At 36.0% G+C, this 15,423-nt stretch overlaps 1 protein-coding gene across 1 annotated transcript; it reads left to right on the top strand.

Moving 5' to 3' along the window:
* Nucleotides 1-3,290: 3,290 nt before the first annotated feature.
* On the top strand, nt 3,291-15,225 carry LOC105442467 (alpha-2,8-sialyltransferase 8B-like). Its single transcript, XM_011674600.2, has 3 exons — nt 3,291-3,430; nt 3,635-4,168; nt 14,915-15,225. Exons 1-3 carry the CDS (start codon nt 3,399-3,401, stop codon nt 15,180-15,182), a joined length of 834 nt encoding a protein of 277 aa, XP_011672902.2. The 5' UTR covers nt 3,291-3,398; the 3' UTR covers nt 15,183-15,225.
* Nucleotides 15,226-15,423: the final 198 nt, after the last annotated feature.

The following is a 15,423-nucleotide window of genomic DNA, read 5'->3' on the forward strand; positions in this document are numbered from 1 at the left end:
AGAAATATCCGTAATATTTCACTTTGTATATGAACTAACAAGGGGAAAATTGAACATAATATGATAAAATATGAATGCAAAAGCCTAATTGTGTCAAGAAATGTGCTTACATTAATGATAGCAGCTTTAATTTGTGAAATATAGTAAAAATTCACAGTCCTAAAACCTGCAATTTGACACTTTTCCGATTACTTGCGGCTTATGAAAATTATGTTCATGTACAGTTCACATGTTACAATAAGTAATACAATAGCAACATACAAGTTGCTATGTCAGACATGCTGTAGCATCACCAGGAAGACAAAGGCAATGGTGATGTATTGTACATTATGTATGGAAGCATGCAATTCTATTACGAACGTGTGCTAAGCTTGGGGAATTACATACCATTGTCTATTCTAGAATATTAGTTAGTCTGAAATGTCTGACATAGCAACTTATATGTTGCTATTGTTTGTGGTATTGTAACAGGTGCTCAACTTTGGCAAACTTACATGCCACTTTCTCAAGTTATATCAGTGATGATTGACAGATGATGTCACTAGGGAAATCAGATCTGGAGGTTTTTGGGGTGGAGCAGCAAGTTTGAAGAAAAATATTTAGAAAAATATTTAAAAAATCTATGAAACAAATTCAGAAGTTTACATATCAAAATATGAGATGTATGCAGGACTGCACACCAACAGGAATACACTTGTATTTCGATGTCATGGGCCCTTTGACATGCGTGTCTAAGGAATTTTGACTCTTTGACTTTCTTTCTATACTTGTGTTTGACTTTCTGAGGAATGTTTATCAATTTTATTTAATTCTATCAATTCTATCAATGTAGACAACTTCATGCAAAACAGATTTGAATAAAAAGATTTGTGTTACCAGGGAACAGAGATAAATTACAAAACATTTTTAACTAGAGAAATAGAAACCAAGTCACATTATAGTATTATTTCATCATAAATACGTAAAACTGTTAACATAATTGTACAGCAAACATAATCATAGTGCATAGGTATAATTGTCTTTAAAACTTTTAACGGTTGCTGATATTATAGTAAGATTGCCAATAACCATGTCCCCGGTTCGTTAAAGGGGCAATCCACTCGGATAATAAGTTGGTTTAAAAAAAAAAAAAAATAGATTACAATTGTTATTCAAAATCCGATCAGAAATAGGAAAGTAGATTTCGTGGAAAAACGATACATGTATTAGAAACTGCTAGAGTATGCAATTTCATGAGGAAAAGGCATTTTGAATTTTAAAAAGTTTTTCTTCGTTTCGCTTCGCTTGCTGACAATATTCTGACAGAGACGTGCCCTAATATATTTCAAATCTTTAATCCGAAATTACATTTTTTACCGCCCTCATAACATTTAGAAACAGGTTAAATCTGGGCAACGAGATGCTCGAATATCCTCATATACGTTTATCGAGGTCATGACCGAATATATGATTTTCTTATTCAGGCATTCGTTCGTTCGTGTCTCCTTAGATCAAGATTAATGTAATCTTGATCTTCGGAGTAGTTGCTACAACCGGCCGTGTCAGACACGTTGCCCCGGGGTGCGAGATAGGACTCTTGTAGCGTGCCCCCATTTAAAACAATTATACAATTACAGTTAACATTACATTTAATTAATAGTATGAAACTATTAAAATTACTCTCATATTACGGGAAAAAATATTGCATATATATATACATATATTATGAATCAATTGATTTGGTCGATCCAGTTCGATGGCACAAACACGGCACTACTGGACAGAGATCCTAATAATTACAGAGCTTGGTCTTGTTGCTCTGTTCGCCAGCAGTTCAAGGATATGGAATCCTGCGGCACATTACTCACAAGGGTTCTAACAAGCCAAGCTTATACAGAGCCTATAATAAGTAATGTCGTGCATGAACCACCCATCCGATCGATCAAAAACTCATAACTCATAAATGAATTTAAAAAAATGAAAATGAAAAAAAAAGAAAGTAAAAAGAAAAGAAAAAACTAAAATTTCATAGTTGTGATAAATATCTATAAAGATTTATCAAGCACCAAAAATAAATAATATCATGTTCAAGAAAAGGATATATACACTTTGTATTCTTCTTTCGTGTCCTCAAATGCTCTGCCAGACCTTGGCACACTGAAGAGCCTTCTCATTTGCTGCCACCAGGTCTTCCAGGCAGCATTGGTCAATTAGGAGTGGACATCTTAATAGGTGTGACATGGATTGCACGGATGTTCCACACTCGCAGTTGGTGTCTGTGTCGTCAGTATATCCCCATTTATTCATGTTGTATTTACATCGCCCCCACCCCTGTGCGAAGCCTATTGAGGGACTTCTACGTCTTCCAATCACATCTATGGCCAGGGGGCAGCTGTTCCTTGGTCGGGATTGGTAGCTTTTCATGGTGGTGGTTTTCACAACGTTTTTCTTTCCACAAGATCACTCTGGTTGAATGAGGAGGTTGTGAGAGTGGCTGGACTGTATGAAGGAAGCTTTTCCTTGACTTCAGGCGGGTAGGGGCCGGTTGATGCGAGTAAAGGGGATGGCGGGTGTCCTCAACTTGTCTGCTGCGTTCAGTCCTACTTGCAACTGTCCTGCGGACATCGGATGGAGCAATGCCGACCAGGGAGTGCAAGCTGTCCACATTCGTGGGCTTGAGGCAGCCAGTGATGCATCTGCAGCTGTCGTTGAGTACTGCATCAACTTTCTTTGTATGGGATGATCTTCCCCATACAGGGCAGGCAAATTCTGCTGCAGAGTAACACAACGCAAGAGCAGTTGACCTCAGCGTGGAGGAATTGGCACCCCAAGATGAGTTTGCCAGTTTCCGTAGGAGGTTGTTCCTTGTCCCAACTTTACCCTTCACCTTTTGAACATGCTGTTTGTATGAAAGGGTTCGGTCAAGAGTGATTCCAAGGTAGACAGGGTGATCGCAGGCAGATTCGGCGGCGAGGTGCCCGCATACAGTTCTTAATATTTGTTTCTACTGTGTTTTCCCCGAGAGAAATTTGCCTCGGAGTAATTGGCCAATGGGGCAATTGTCCTTCGAGGTAATAACCCTGGGATGATTGTTCTCTGGGGGGGGGGGGGGGGTTATTGTCCTAGAGGGTAATTTTTCGGTGGGTTGCTGTCATTGGGGGGATTGTCCAGGGGGTAATAGTCCTGGTAAGGTATGTACATGGGTGAGTTGTTAAAACAATATTCTTCCTATACAGTAGGCTTGCGGGTGCACCATGTGAGAGAGAGAGAGAGAGAGAGGGGGGGGGGGGTTATATATTCTTTCTGTAAGAGAGCTCATTTTCAAATGTGCTTATTTCATTTCCCCTCACATTGCATCCTTAGTGTCTTAATTTATCATTATATTTCTAATTTCAGATCCTGCTCACGATACTCCGTCAATGAAAACCGCTCCTCCCAATCTCTATATCAGGTAACGACGTTTTGAATTGGTTTTGTCGACATCATAATAGTAGATCAGTTAAAATATTTCCTGTTGCAGTTGTGGGGAGGGGGGGGGGGGGGTAGACCTAAACTTTGAATTGCACATTCATCTTCAATGAATGGCTCAAATAATTTTTCAGAAATACCTAACATCAAAATGATTAAAATTACGTTATTATAATTTCTGTTACAGAGACAAAGTTTCGAAGATAGTAAGACCATGGGAAATCATCCAGATTTATAAGAGGAGCATTGAACCGGAAGACTTTGATTTTGAGGTCAATGAAACTTTGATACGACGTCATAATAAGACGGAATCATTACCTGAACAACAGACATGCGCAGTGGTTGGAAACTCTGGAATATTATCTGACAGTAATTGTGGTAGAGCAATAGACAGTCACGATTATATCTACAGGATGAACCTAGCTCCGTTTGGACAGGAATATGGCAAAGATGTGGGATACAGGACTAATATCACAACATTAAACTACTCTCAGCTAAAGTCAATGGCTAAGTGTGCGAAGAAACGATTTGCTAAAATGTCACCTGCTCGTGCTTTGATGTTGACAAACATGAAATTATATAACCACTCTGTGATATGGTATCCCAAAGGCGGCTCTCGAAAAGGAAACATGAACGCTTTATCACGAGGAATGAAGGATATTTTCAATTTCACTGCTGGCTGGGCTTATAGTCCAGTGTCCTTGTTTGGTGCCGTTCCAAGGTATTATGTCATTAATAATGCTAAGAATATGGAAAAGAAAGGGACAAAAGTGTAAAAATGTCAGTAATTTTGTTTACCTCCGATATAACAGTCCTGTGGCATAAGGGAGTTTACAGAAAGCACATGGTACAAATGACCCCAAATATCCACATATCTTTTACACATAGAGAAGTTCCACTTTGAGCATCTTAGAATAATAACTGCCAAAGTCCTAGATGTGCTTCATGGATACCTTTTGTTTGCCCCCTTGAAAAGAATACTTCCACCTGCGTATCATAGAATGTACTTGGTGCATAAATGAATAAGGTTACATAACTTTTATGAGCGCATATCCAGTATTCATCTCTGATGGGTTTTACCATTTTGGTACAAATTACCTTTATCTGCCCATGCGCAGATTGTATCAGTAAATTCCCTTATTGAAGAGGACAGCCATATAGTACAGTGCGTATACAATACAAAAGTGCACACTATGAAAATATCTACCCAAATCATAATTTCACCATATATGCATGATATTGCATGGTTTACTCTAATCATTATTATTATTATTATTATTATGCTAAAAGGCAATTAGCTGATTAGTCTCTACGTAATGACTTCTTACTTGGAATGGTGATTTAAAAAGTTAATCTGGAGGTAATTATCCGTCGTAACATGACTACTGACTTTATTATAATTATTATCAGGTGGGCTGTATATTTATAAATAATATTGTTTTGATTATTTTCATTATCACTAGTATTATTATTGTTGTTGTTGATATTTGACTGTCAGTGTAAAAGTTATATATATATATATATATATATATATATATAAAAGGCTTCAGCAAAAGTTTATACAAAAAGTACATGTTGCAAGGATTTGAACGGTTTCAAAAGTGTAGCGTCCCAATCCTTTCTTCCTGTTCCACTGAAATAAATGCAAGTATCTTTCATTTTATCAGTTTTAGTGTAAAAGATAATTATACAAATTACTTAATTTTTAGCCTTTTTAGGGTATACCTAAAAATATAATATCATAACTGTAAAGGACAAGTGCTATGTTTGACCAATTGTGCGTAGAACCCTGCAATGGTGCATGGGACCAATGACGCTTCGTACCATAATTATGTTGTGCTTTGGAGGTCGTGGTGATTAGAGCAGTGACGCATAGGACCAGTGGTGTATACTAAAACTAATAGCGCATATATGACTCAAGATGCGTTCAAACTGGATGAATTATGCATTAGACAAATACCGCATAGGACAAGTGGGTATATACTAGAACCAATAGCGCATACGACTCCAGATGCGTTCACACTGGGTGAAATGTGTATTGGACCTATACCGCATAGGACCAGTGGTGTATACTAGAACCAATAGCGCATATGACTCAAGATGCGTTCACACTGGATGAAATGTGTATTGGACCTATACCGCATAGGACCAGTGGTGTATACTAGAACCAATAGCACATAGGGCTCAAGATGCGTTCATACTGGATGAAATGTGCATTGGACCTATACCGCATAGGACCAGTGTAAAAAGGACCGTTTACAACAATGATGCCTTCTACGACAATCTTATTAGGTGATACGTACGTAGACGTATATCACCTTTTGATTTCGTCAAGATCTTTATTATTTATTAGGTGATACGTATGAAATATACGTATCACCTTTTGATTTCGTCAAGATTTTTCTTTATTATTATTATTATTAGTTGATACGTACGAAGTCTACGTATCACCTATTGATTTCGTCAAGATTTTTATTTATTAGGTGATACGTACGTAGACGTATCACCTTTTGATTTCGTCAAGATTTTTATTATTTATTAGGTGATACGTATGAAATGTACGTATCACCTTTTGATTTCGTCAAGATTTTTATCAGGTGATACGTACGTAGACGTATCACCTTTTGATTTCGTCAAGATTTTTATTATTTATTTATTTATTATTATTATTTATTATTATTCTTCCTCGAATTTGTTCGCAGGATATCTCAAGACTGAATAAAGCCATTATTATTATTATGATACGTAACGAAGTCTACGTATCACCTATTGATTTCGTCAAGATTTTCTTTTTTATTATTATTCTTCCTCGAATTTGTTCTTAGGATATCTCAAGATTGAATAAAGCCATTATTATGAAACTCGCATTGATGATAGATCTAAGTCTAACTTAGAACTGCGTGACTTTTTAGAGAGTCAAAGTCATCGTGATGTCATCCAGGCGCCATTTTGTGAAAATCAACTTATGATCATATCTTCATAACGGATTGTAATTTTTCATTCATATTTATCATGATTAAGATCAATATCCGTCCGGTCAATTTCAGATCAATAAACGTGCAAAAATGCGCGCGTGCGCGTTCGTCCGCGCGTTTACGCGCGCTCAAAAATTTAAAATGCTCTAAATCATCTCAACTTTTTTTGCATACATTTCAGGCCATATGGAGCATTTGACAAAAAATCGCGCTCACGCGCATGCGCGCGCGTTTTTTGCGCGTACTAGCATTTTGCAACATAGAATCGTCGAATTTTCTCTATCATCATATTTGGCACATTTTTCCAAGCATTTTGATAACTTGTTCATCTTTTAATAACGCAATGAGCGTCCGTCAAAGTTGACAGCGCGCGCGGATTTGCGTTATCTTTATCCACACTACATGGGCAAAAACATGCCTATATAAAACTCATTGTAACTCTTTAGAATAGAAACTCCTAATATTTTTTCATATTTAGATAGATTATGAAATGGAGATATGATTTCATGTCTCATTTGACCCTCAATTAAGTCATAATGTCATCATAATGGCCTCCAAACTCAAATTTAAATTTGCATATTATGACGTTTGCATATTTTTGGAAAATTGATTGTATCTCTGTAAATACTGATTGTTTTTCTCCAAATTTTGATATGTTCTAGCTGAGATAATTTTCTACAAATGCAGTGTCCATAATTTTCCAGTTTGACAAAGGTATCATGGCGTATTTTTGCGATTAAAGGAGGCATGTTTATTTTTCACATTTTGCATGTATTGTCTATGGGACATGGCTATTTCTCAAAACTGGATTCTACATTTCCGTCTTAAGTTCGCGAGCAACATCTCCGCTGTTTAACCTTTTTTTACGCTGAGATTCAAGTATGTTGTAGCTGAGACAATAAGCTATCATAAATGTGACATTTAATTTTCGATCAGATGCCGGGATCATGCTCATATTTCACTTGCAAAGTAAGATTTCAGAATTCCATTTCCCGTTTACGTGTAATCGCTATGGGAGATGTTTTGGTATATCGGTATACGCACTTGACTTCCAAACTCGAGATCCCTGGTTCGAATCCGGGTGTCTCCAACAATATTTTTTTTCACTTTGTTTTCCTTTTGACCTTTCACTGTACCATCTCCTTTGATTATTAAAACACGTAGATTCGCAAATAATGTAATAAACAACCCTTTTTACTTTATTATTACCCTATTTTCACTTGATCCATTACTTTTTGCGTGTAATCCCTATGGGAGAAAACTTTTTCTCAAATCTGGATTCTACATTCCTGTCTTTTACGAGCAATGTCGCTGTTATTTCTGCATGGAATTTGTTGATTTTTGAGTAGGTTGTCGCTGAGACTTTATGCTATCTAAATGAACCCTCATTTTTGTAATAAGATGTCAGGATCGCGCTCATGATCATGATCATCTTCATTATCATTTATCAATTACATTTTCATTTCTTTGAATAAGATAAAATCGTCAAAAGGTGTTCTTCATGATGTAAATTAGAGTCAAATGTGTAACTGGTTACTGCACAGGGTCATATATTGTTTCAATCTATCTTCCCTAGATCCATGATGATCAAGGAGACACAATTTAATCTTGACATATGGATAGATCATAATGGGAGAAGCATATAAATGGGAGAAGCATTTTACAAAATAATATATCGTGTAATGCCTTATTCGTTATGTAAACCATTATCATACGTATCACCTAATTCGTCTAAGTGACGAATTAAAGTCTAGTTCTTCCTCGAATTTGTTTGCAGGATATCTCAAGACTGAATGAAGCCATTGTAATGAATCTTTCAATGATGATAGATCTTAGTCTAACTTAGAACTGCGTGACTTTTCAAAGACTCAAAGTCATCGTGACGTCATCCAGACGCCATTTTGTGAAAATCAACTTATGATCATATCTTCATAACGGATAGTAATTTTTCATTCATATTTATCATGATTAAGATCAATATCCGTCCGGTCAATTTCAGGTCAATAAACATGCGCAAATGCGCGCGTGCGCGTTCGTCCGCGCGTTTACGCGCGCTCAAAAATTTAAAATGCTCTAAATCATCCCAAATTTTTTTTGCATACGTTTTAGGCCATATGGAGCATTTGAAAAAAAATCACGCTCACGCGCATGTGCGCGCGTTTTTTTGCGCGTACTAGCATTTTGCAACGTAGAATCGCCGAATTTTCTCTATCATCATATTTGGCACATTTTTCCAAGCATTTTGATAACTTGTTCATCTTTTAATAACGCAATGAGCGTCCGTCAAAGTTGACAGTGCGCGCGGACCTGCGTTATCTTTATCCACAATACATGAGCAAAAACATGCCTATACAAAATTCTTTGTAACCCTTCAGAATAGATAAGAACTCCCAATATTTTTTCATATTTAGATAGATTATGAGTCGTAAATATGATTTCATGTCTCATTTGACCCTCAATTAACTCATGACGTCACCATATGTCCTCCAAACTCACAAATTTAATTTGCATGTTATGACGTCAGCATATTTTTTGAAAATTGATTGTATCTCTGTAAATATTGATTGATTTTCTTTCAAATTTTGATATGTTCTAGCTGAATCAATTCTCTACAAATTTAGTGGCCATAATTTTTCATTTTGACAAAGGCATCATGGCGTATTTTTGCGATTAAAGGAGGCATGTCAATTTTTTACATTTTGCATGTATTCTCTACGGGACATGACTATTTCTCAAAACTGGATTCTACATTTCCGTCTTTCGCGAGCAATATCTTTGTTGTTTTATCTTTGTTTACGCTCAGCTTCGAGCAGGCGCGTACACAGAGGGGGGGGGGGGGTTTTGGGGGGTTAAACCCCCCCCTTTGGTAATTTTGTGTGTGTAAACCCCCCCTAAATTTCTGTAAAACCCCCCCCCCTTTTTTTTTAAATTTTATTTTTTAATTAAAAAAAAAAAAAAAAAAAAAAAAAAAAAATTCCCATGGTTGACCTAAAAAAGCTGACCTTACCCCCCCCCCAACGGAGCAAAAGATCAAATTTACAAATTTTGAGACCGAAAAAAAAAAAAAAGTGTTCCTCTTACCCCCCCCCCCCCCCCCCCCCCCCCCACTGAGCGACTTTTTGGCCGGCGCGATTTTCAAATTTTCCTGAGTCGTTGCGAAATTTTGGACTCGATGTTAAAACCCCCCCCTTGAAAAAATCCTGCGTACGCCACTGGCTTCGAGTATGTTGTAGCGGAGACAATAAGCTATCTCAAATGTGCCTTTTATTTTTTGATCAGATGCCGGGATCATGCTCATATTGCACTTGCAAAGTGGGATTTGAGAATTCCAATTTCCGTTTACGTGTAATCGCTATGTGAATTGTTTTGGTATATCGGTAACGCACTTGACTTCCATCCTTGAGATCCATGGTTCGAGTCTGGGCGTCTCCAACCATTTTTTTTTCCTTTACTTTTTTTTTCTTTTTGACCTTTCACTGTACCATCTCCTTTGACTATTAAACACGTAGATCCGCAAATAATGTAATAAACTATTTGTTTTATTATTACCCTATTTTCACTTAAACGATTACTTTTTGTGTCTAATCCCTATGGGAGATGACTTTTCCTAAAATTTGGATTCTACATTTCTGTCTTTTGCGAGCAATATTGCTGTTATTCCTGCTTGGATTTTGTTGATTTTTGAGGATGTTGTAGCAGAGACTATATGCTATCTAAATCACCCCTCATTTTTTTCAATAAGATATCAGGATCACGCTCATGATCATGATCATCTTCATTATCATCATGATCATCATTATCATAATGATGATAATTATTTATCAATTACATTTTCATTTCTTTGAATAAGATAAAATCGTCAAAATGTGTTCTTCATGATGTAAATTAGAGTCAAAGGTGTAACCGGTTACTAATCTATCTTCCCTAGATCCATAATGATCAAGGGATCGACACAATTTAAACTTGACATATGGATAGATCATAATGGGAAAAGTATTTTTCTAAAATAATATATCGTGTATTAAATGCATTCTTCGTTATGTAAACCAATATCATACGTATCACCTAATTCGTCTAAGTGACGAATTAAAGTCTGGTTAGGTGATACGTAACGAAGTCTACGTATCACCTATTGATTTCGTCAAGATTTTTCTTTTTATTTTTCCTCGAATTTGTTCGCAAGATATCTCAAGACTGAATAAAGCCATTATCATTAAACTTGCCATGATGATAGATATTAGTCTAACTTAGAACTGTGTGACTTTTCAGAGAGTCAAGGTCATCGTGACGTCATCTAGGCGCCATTTTGTGAAAATCAACTTATGATAATATCTTCATAACGGAAAGCCATTTTTCATTCATATTTACCAGGATTAAGATCAATATCCGTCCGGTCAATTTCAGGTCAATAAACGTGCGCAAATGCGCGCGTGCGCGTTCGTCCGCGCGTTTACGCGCTCAAAAATTTAAAATGCTCTGAATCATCCCAAAAATTTTTTTCCATACGTTTCAGGCCATATGGAGCATTTGACAAAAAATCACGCTCACGCGCATGCGCGCGCGTTTTTTGCGCGTACTAGCATTTTGCAACATAGAATCGCCGAATTTTCTCTATCATCATATTTGGCACATTTTTCCAAGCATTTTGATAACTTGTTAATCTTTTAATAACTACATGAGCGTCCGTCAAAGTTGACAGCGCGCGCGGACCTGCGTTATCTTTATCCACAATACATGAGCAAAAACATGCCTATACAAAATTCTTTGTAACTCTTCAGAATAGATAGAAACTTCCAATATTTTTTCATATGTGGATAGATTATGAAATGGAAATATGATTTCAAGTCTAATTTGACCCTCAATTAACTCATGATGTCATCATAATGACCTCCGAACTCAAAATTTAAATTTGCATATTATGACGTTTGCATATTTTTGGAAAATTGATTGTTTCTCTGTAAATATTGATTGTTTTTCTTCCAAATTTTGATATGTTCTAGCTGAAATAATTTTCTACAAATGCAGTAGCCACAATTTTCCAGTTTGACAAAGGAATCATGTCGTATTTTTGCGATTAAAGGAGGCATGTCAATTTTTCACATTTTGCGTGTATTGTCTATGGGACATGACTATTTCTCAAAACTGGATTCTACATTTCCGTCTTTCGCGAGCAACATCTCCGCTGTTTAAGCTTTTTTTTATGCTGAGATTCAAGTATGTTGTAGCTGAGACAATAAGCTATCATAAATGTGGCATTTAATTTTCGATCATATGCCGGGATCATGCTCATATTTTACTTGCAAAGTAGGACTTCAGAATTCCATTTCCCGTTTACGTGTAATCGCTATGGGAGATGTTTTGGTATATCAGTAACGCACTCGACTTCCAACCTCGAGATCCCTGGTTCGAGTCCGGGTGTCTCCATCAATTTTTTCTCCACTTTTTTTTCCTTTTGACCTTTCACTGTACCATCTCCTTTGATTATTTAAACACGTAGAATCGCAAATAATGTCATAAACAACCCTTTTTTCTTTATTATTACCCTATTTTCACTTAATCCATTACTTTTTGCGTGTAATCCCTAAGGGAGATGACTTTTTCTCAAATCTGGATTCTACATTCCTGTCTTTTGCGAGCAATATCGCCGTTATTTCTGCTTGGATTTTGTTGATTTTTGAGTATGTTGTAGCTGAGACTATATGCTATCTAAATCAACCCTTATTTTTTCAATAAGATGTCAGGATCGCGCTCATGATCATGATCAGGATCATCATCATCATCATCATCATTATCATAATGATGATAATCATTTATCAATTACATTTTCATTTCTTTGAATAAGATAAAATCGTCAAAAGGTGTTCTTCATGATGTAAATTAGAGTCAAATGTGTAACTGGTTACTGCACAGGGTCAAAGGTCATATATTGTTTCAATCTATCTTCCCTAGATCCATGATGATCAAGGAGACACAATTTAATCTTGACATATGGATAGATCATAATGGGAGAAGCATATAAATGGGAGAAGCATTTTATAAAATAATATATCGTGTAATGCATTATTCGTTATGTAAACCATTATCATACGTATCACCTAATTCGTCTAAGTGACGAATTAACACGCGCGCGCACACATTTGCAATTTAAAACAAAAACATGCCTATGTTTAATTGGTCATAACTTCTATAAGTGCCCGGATAATCCAATTTCTTTTAATAAATGGATTAAGTATGAGTCGTATATATTATTCCATACATCTTTTTGGCTTATCGGATTTTCCGACAACATCATATTGCTCGTTCAACTTTTAATGTTAATAGATTTTAATTGATTAAGTAATTAATAACAATGCACGTTGGACCATGAATCGTTCATCTTTATTCGAATTTCTTTTAAAAAATGTATTATGTTGTTGCTGAGGTTATTTTTTAAATTACTTGTGACATTTATTTTCCATTTTGATGACGGGATCATAACGAAATTCGTGGTAAAAAACTACGAGTCCAAATCAAACTTCAGTTTTTACATGCACTTGTGATGCCGATCGAGCTAAAATGATCGCAGTAAAATTTTAAACGTCCCACTGAAGTATGCCGTCACTATAAACGCGTCTTAGATTGGTCTTCAATTGTGCTTGTCATTAATTGTCTTACCGCTGGAGACTTGGAGATGTCTTGTCTCTAACTGCTTTTGATTCTTTTTTATGCCTCAAATTTGTCAGATCTTAAATTTATCGACCTTTGATACTCCAGACCTACAGGCAACCGATTTAGATGACATATTGTATGATCCCACAAGCAGTGGAAACTACCTCGCACTTTTTGTCATCTTAACGTGTTTTCTTCGCTAAAGGCCAGAATTCAATTCCAAATTTCCAACGTTATTTAAATTACACTAGGGTTTGTATCTTTCTACAAAATACACGATAAACAATTAGCCAAAAATAACCTCGTGTCAAGTTTAGCTGAATGAATGCGGGTATTATTCGATGGTCAAAAGTTTGTAAAACGACTTTGAATTAAAGGGAGACAAAAATCTTTTCTCAAAGTTTGTTCGTTGATGCAGGGAAGCAGGGTGCGATCCAGTCGGGGGCGATTTTCAATAACATGAAGCAAATAGTAAGCATCTAAAAACTTCAGATGCCTGTTTGATCATGATTTAAATTTGAGTGTATGCCTCAATCATATATAGAGAATATAACCACTAATTTCGCTAAAACGATTCTCCTCCTTCCCTTTCTTCTTCATCTTCTACTTGACTTCCTAGTAGTAGTAGTTGGAGTAGTAATAGCAGCAGTATCATAATAATCATTGTTATATTTATAATTATAGTAAATATCGTAATTATAATCATTATTATAAAGCTTATTTTGTATTATCATTCTTATAGCTATTTGTATGCTTCTTCTTCTCATCATAAGTATCGTATACACAATACGTCATGTGCCAAGAATTTATTGCTATGATACATCCAAGATGTCTACCAAAACTGTCAATTCGTTGCTGAAATAATCAAGCCAAAAGAAGAAACATTAGAATTTCTATTTTAAATTGAAATGAATTATATAGGAGAAATAAATAGAGAATACAATCATGATTTTGGAACAAGGGGATTAAGATGGACACAATACACTTGTTTACATGACCACATTATCTCTTATTCATTCTACCTCCAATTTTTCAGACTGTTTTCAAAACAATATCATGTTTGTCGATCATAGTTCTTTGAAGCTTGATGTCTCATTATAATTTAAGCAATCTAAGCAACAATTTCTGAATTTTAGCAACAACCGTTCGCCATTGCTGCTTTTTAATACTATTATGACGTGCAGTACCAAATTGAAATTTCAGAACTCATGATTAATTCGTGGAACATTTGATTCCACTTGGGGGATTCTATTGTTCGGGTTATCTAGCAGAACGAGATAGAAATTGACATTCTCATGGCTTACGACTTTGCGTTCGTAGTTGTTCATCGTCTCTACAATGCTATTTGAACAATAGTTGGTGACAAAAGACGGCATTTCTATGTAGCGGCAAAAGCCGTCAAATAACAAAAACATGGCACATAAAAAGATCCTCAGTACTGGGTCTGATTTAAAGGAAACTTAATCTCTCACTCGTTTGTCATTGCCTTCAGTTTCCCTCGCTTACTTCATTCTTACCACAGAATATGTAATGTGTATGTGTAGGCCTCATTATGTTAATTAGGGTCAATGGTCAAATCGTCTCAATATATCTTCCATACATCCATAATGATCAAGGCTAAACAGTAGAAACTTGACATATGGATAGATCATAATGGGAGAAGCATTTTATATAACAATATGACATCGTGAAAATGCATACTTCATTATGTAAATCATGAGCATACGTATCACCTAATTCGTCAAAGTGACGAATTAAAGTCTAGTTTTCAATTTGTATTTTTCACAATCTACATGATATTAATGACCAATACTCCTTTTTTTTGTTGTGTACTCTTGTGACAGGATATGGAAGAAACGAACGCCTTCCACTGGTCTTCTACTTCTGTCGGCAGCATCTTTATTCTGTGAACGGATTACTATGTATGGGTTCTATCCATTCTATGTTGATTCCCGTAACAAAACGTTAATGTATCATTATTATGACTCAGATCCTTTGAACTACACAACAAATGCCCACAAAATGCCTTTAGAATTCAAGATCTATCTTGAGTTGGAAAAACAATTTGCTGTTAAGATTCAGCTAGGGGACTGCCTTAAAACAGCAGTGTAGATCCCTCGGTGGTGGTCCAATATATCCCTATTTGATATAGAGATAATTTTATATAGATATATCATATACAATAATAGAGGGGGGGGGGGAGAGAGAGAGAGAGAGTGTGTGTGTATTGGGTTTTTACAGAAGTGTATCAATCAGATATGATTATTTACGTCTGGGGACCGACCTTTAAAAACGTCATCATCCGAAAGACGTGACTCAGTTTCGAACCTGCGTCCTCGCCTGAATCAGTTTG

The sequence above is a fragment of the Strongylocentrotus purpuratus genome, unplaced genomic scaffold (assembly GCF_000002235.5).
Source record: "Strongylocentrotus purpuratus isolate Spur 01 unplaced genomic scaffold, Spur_5.0 spur5_scaffold_17, whole genome shotgun sequence".
NCBI classification, from domain to species: Eukaryota; Metazoa; Echinodermata; class Echinoidea; order Camarodonta; family Strongylocentrotidae; genus Strongylocentrotus; species Strongylocentrotus purpuratus.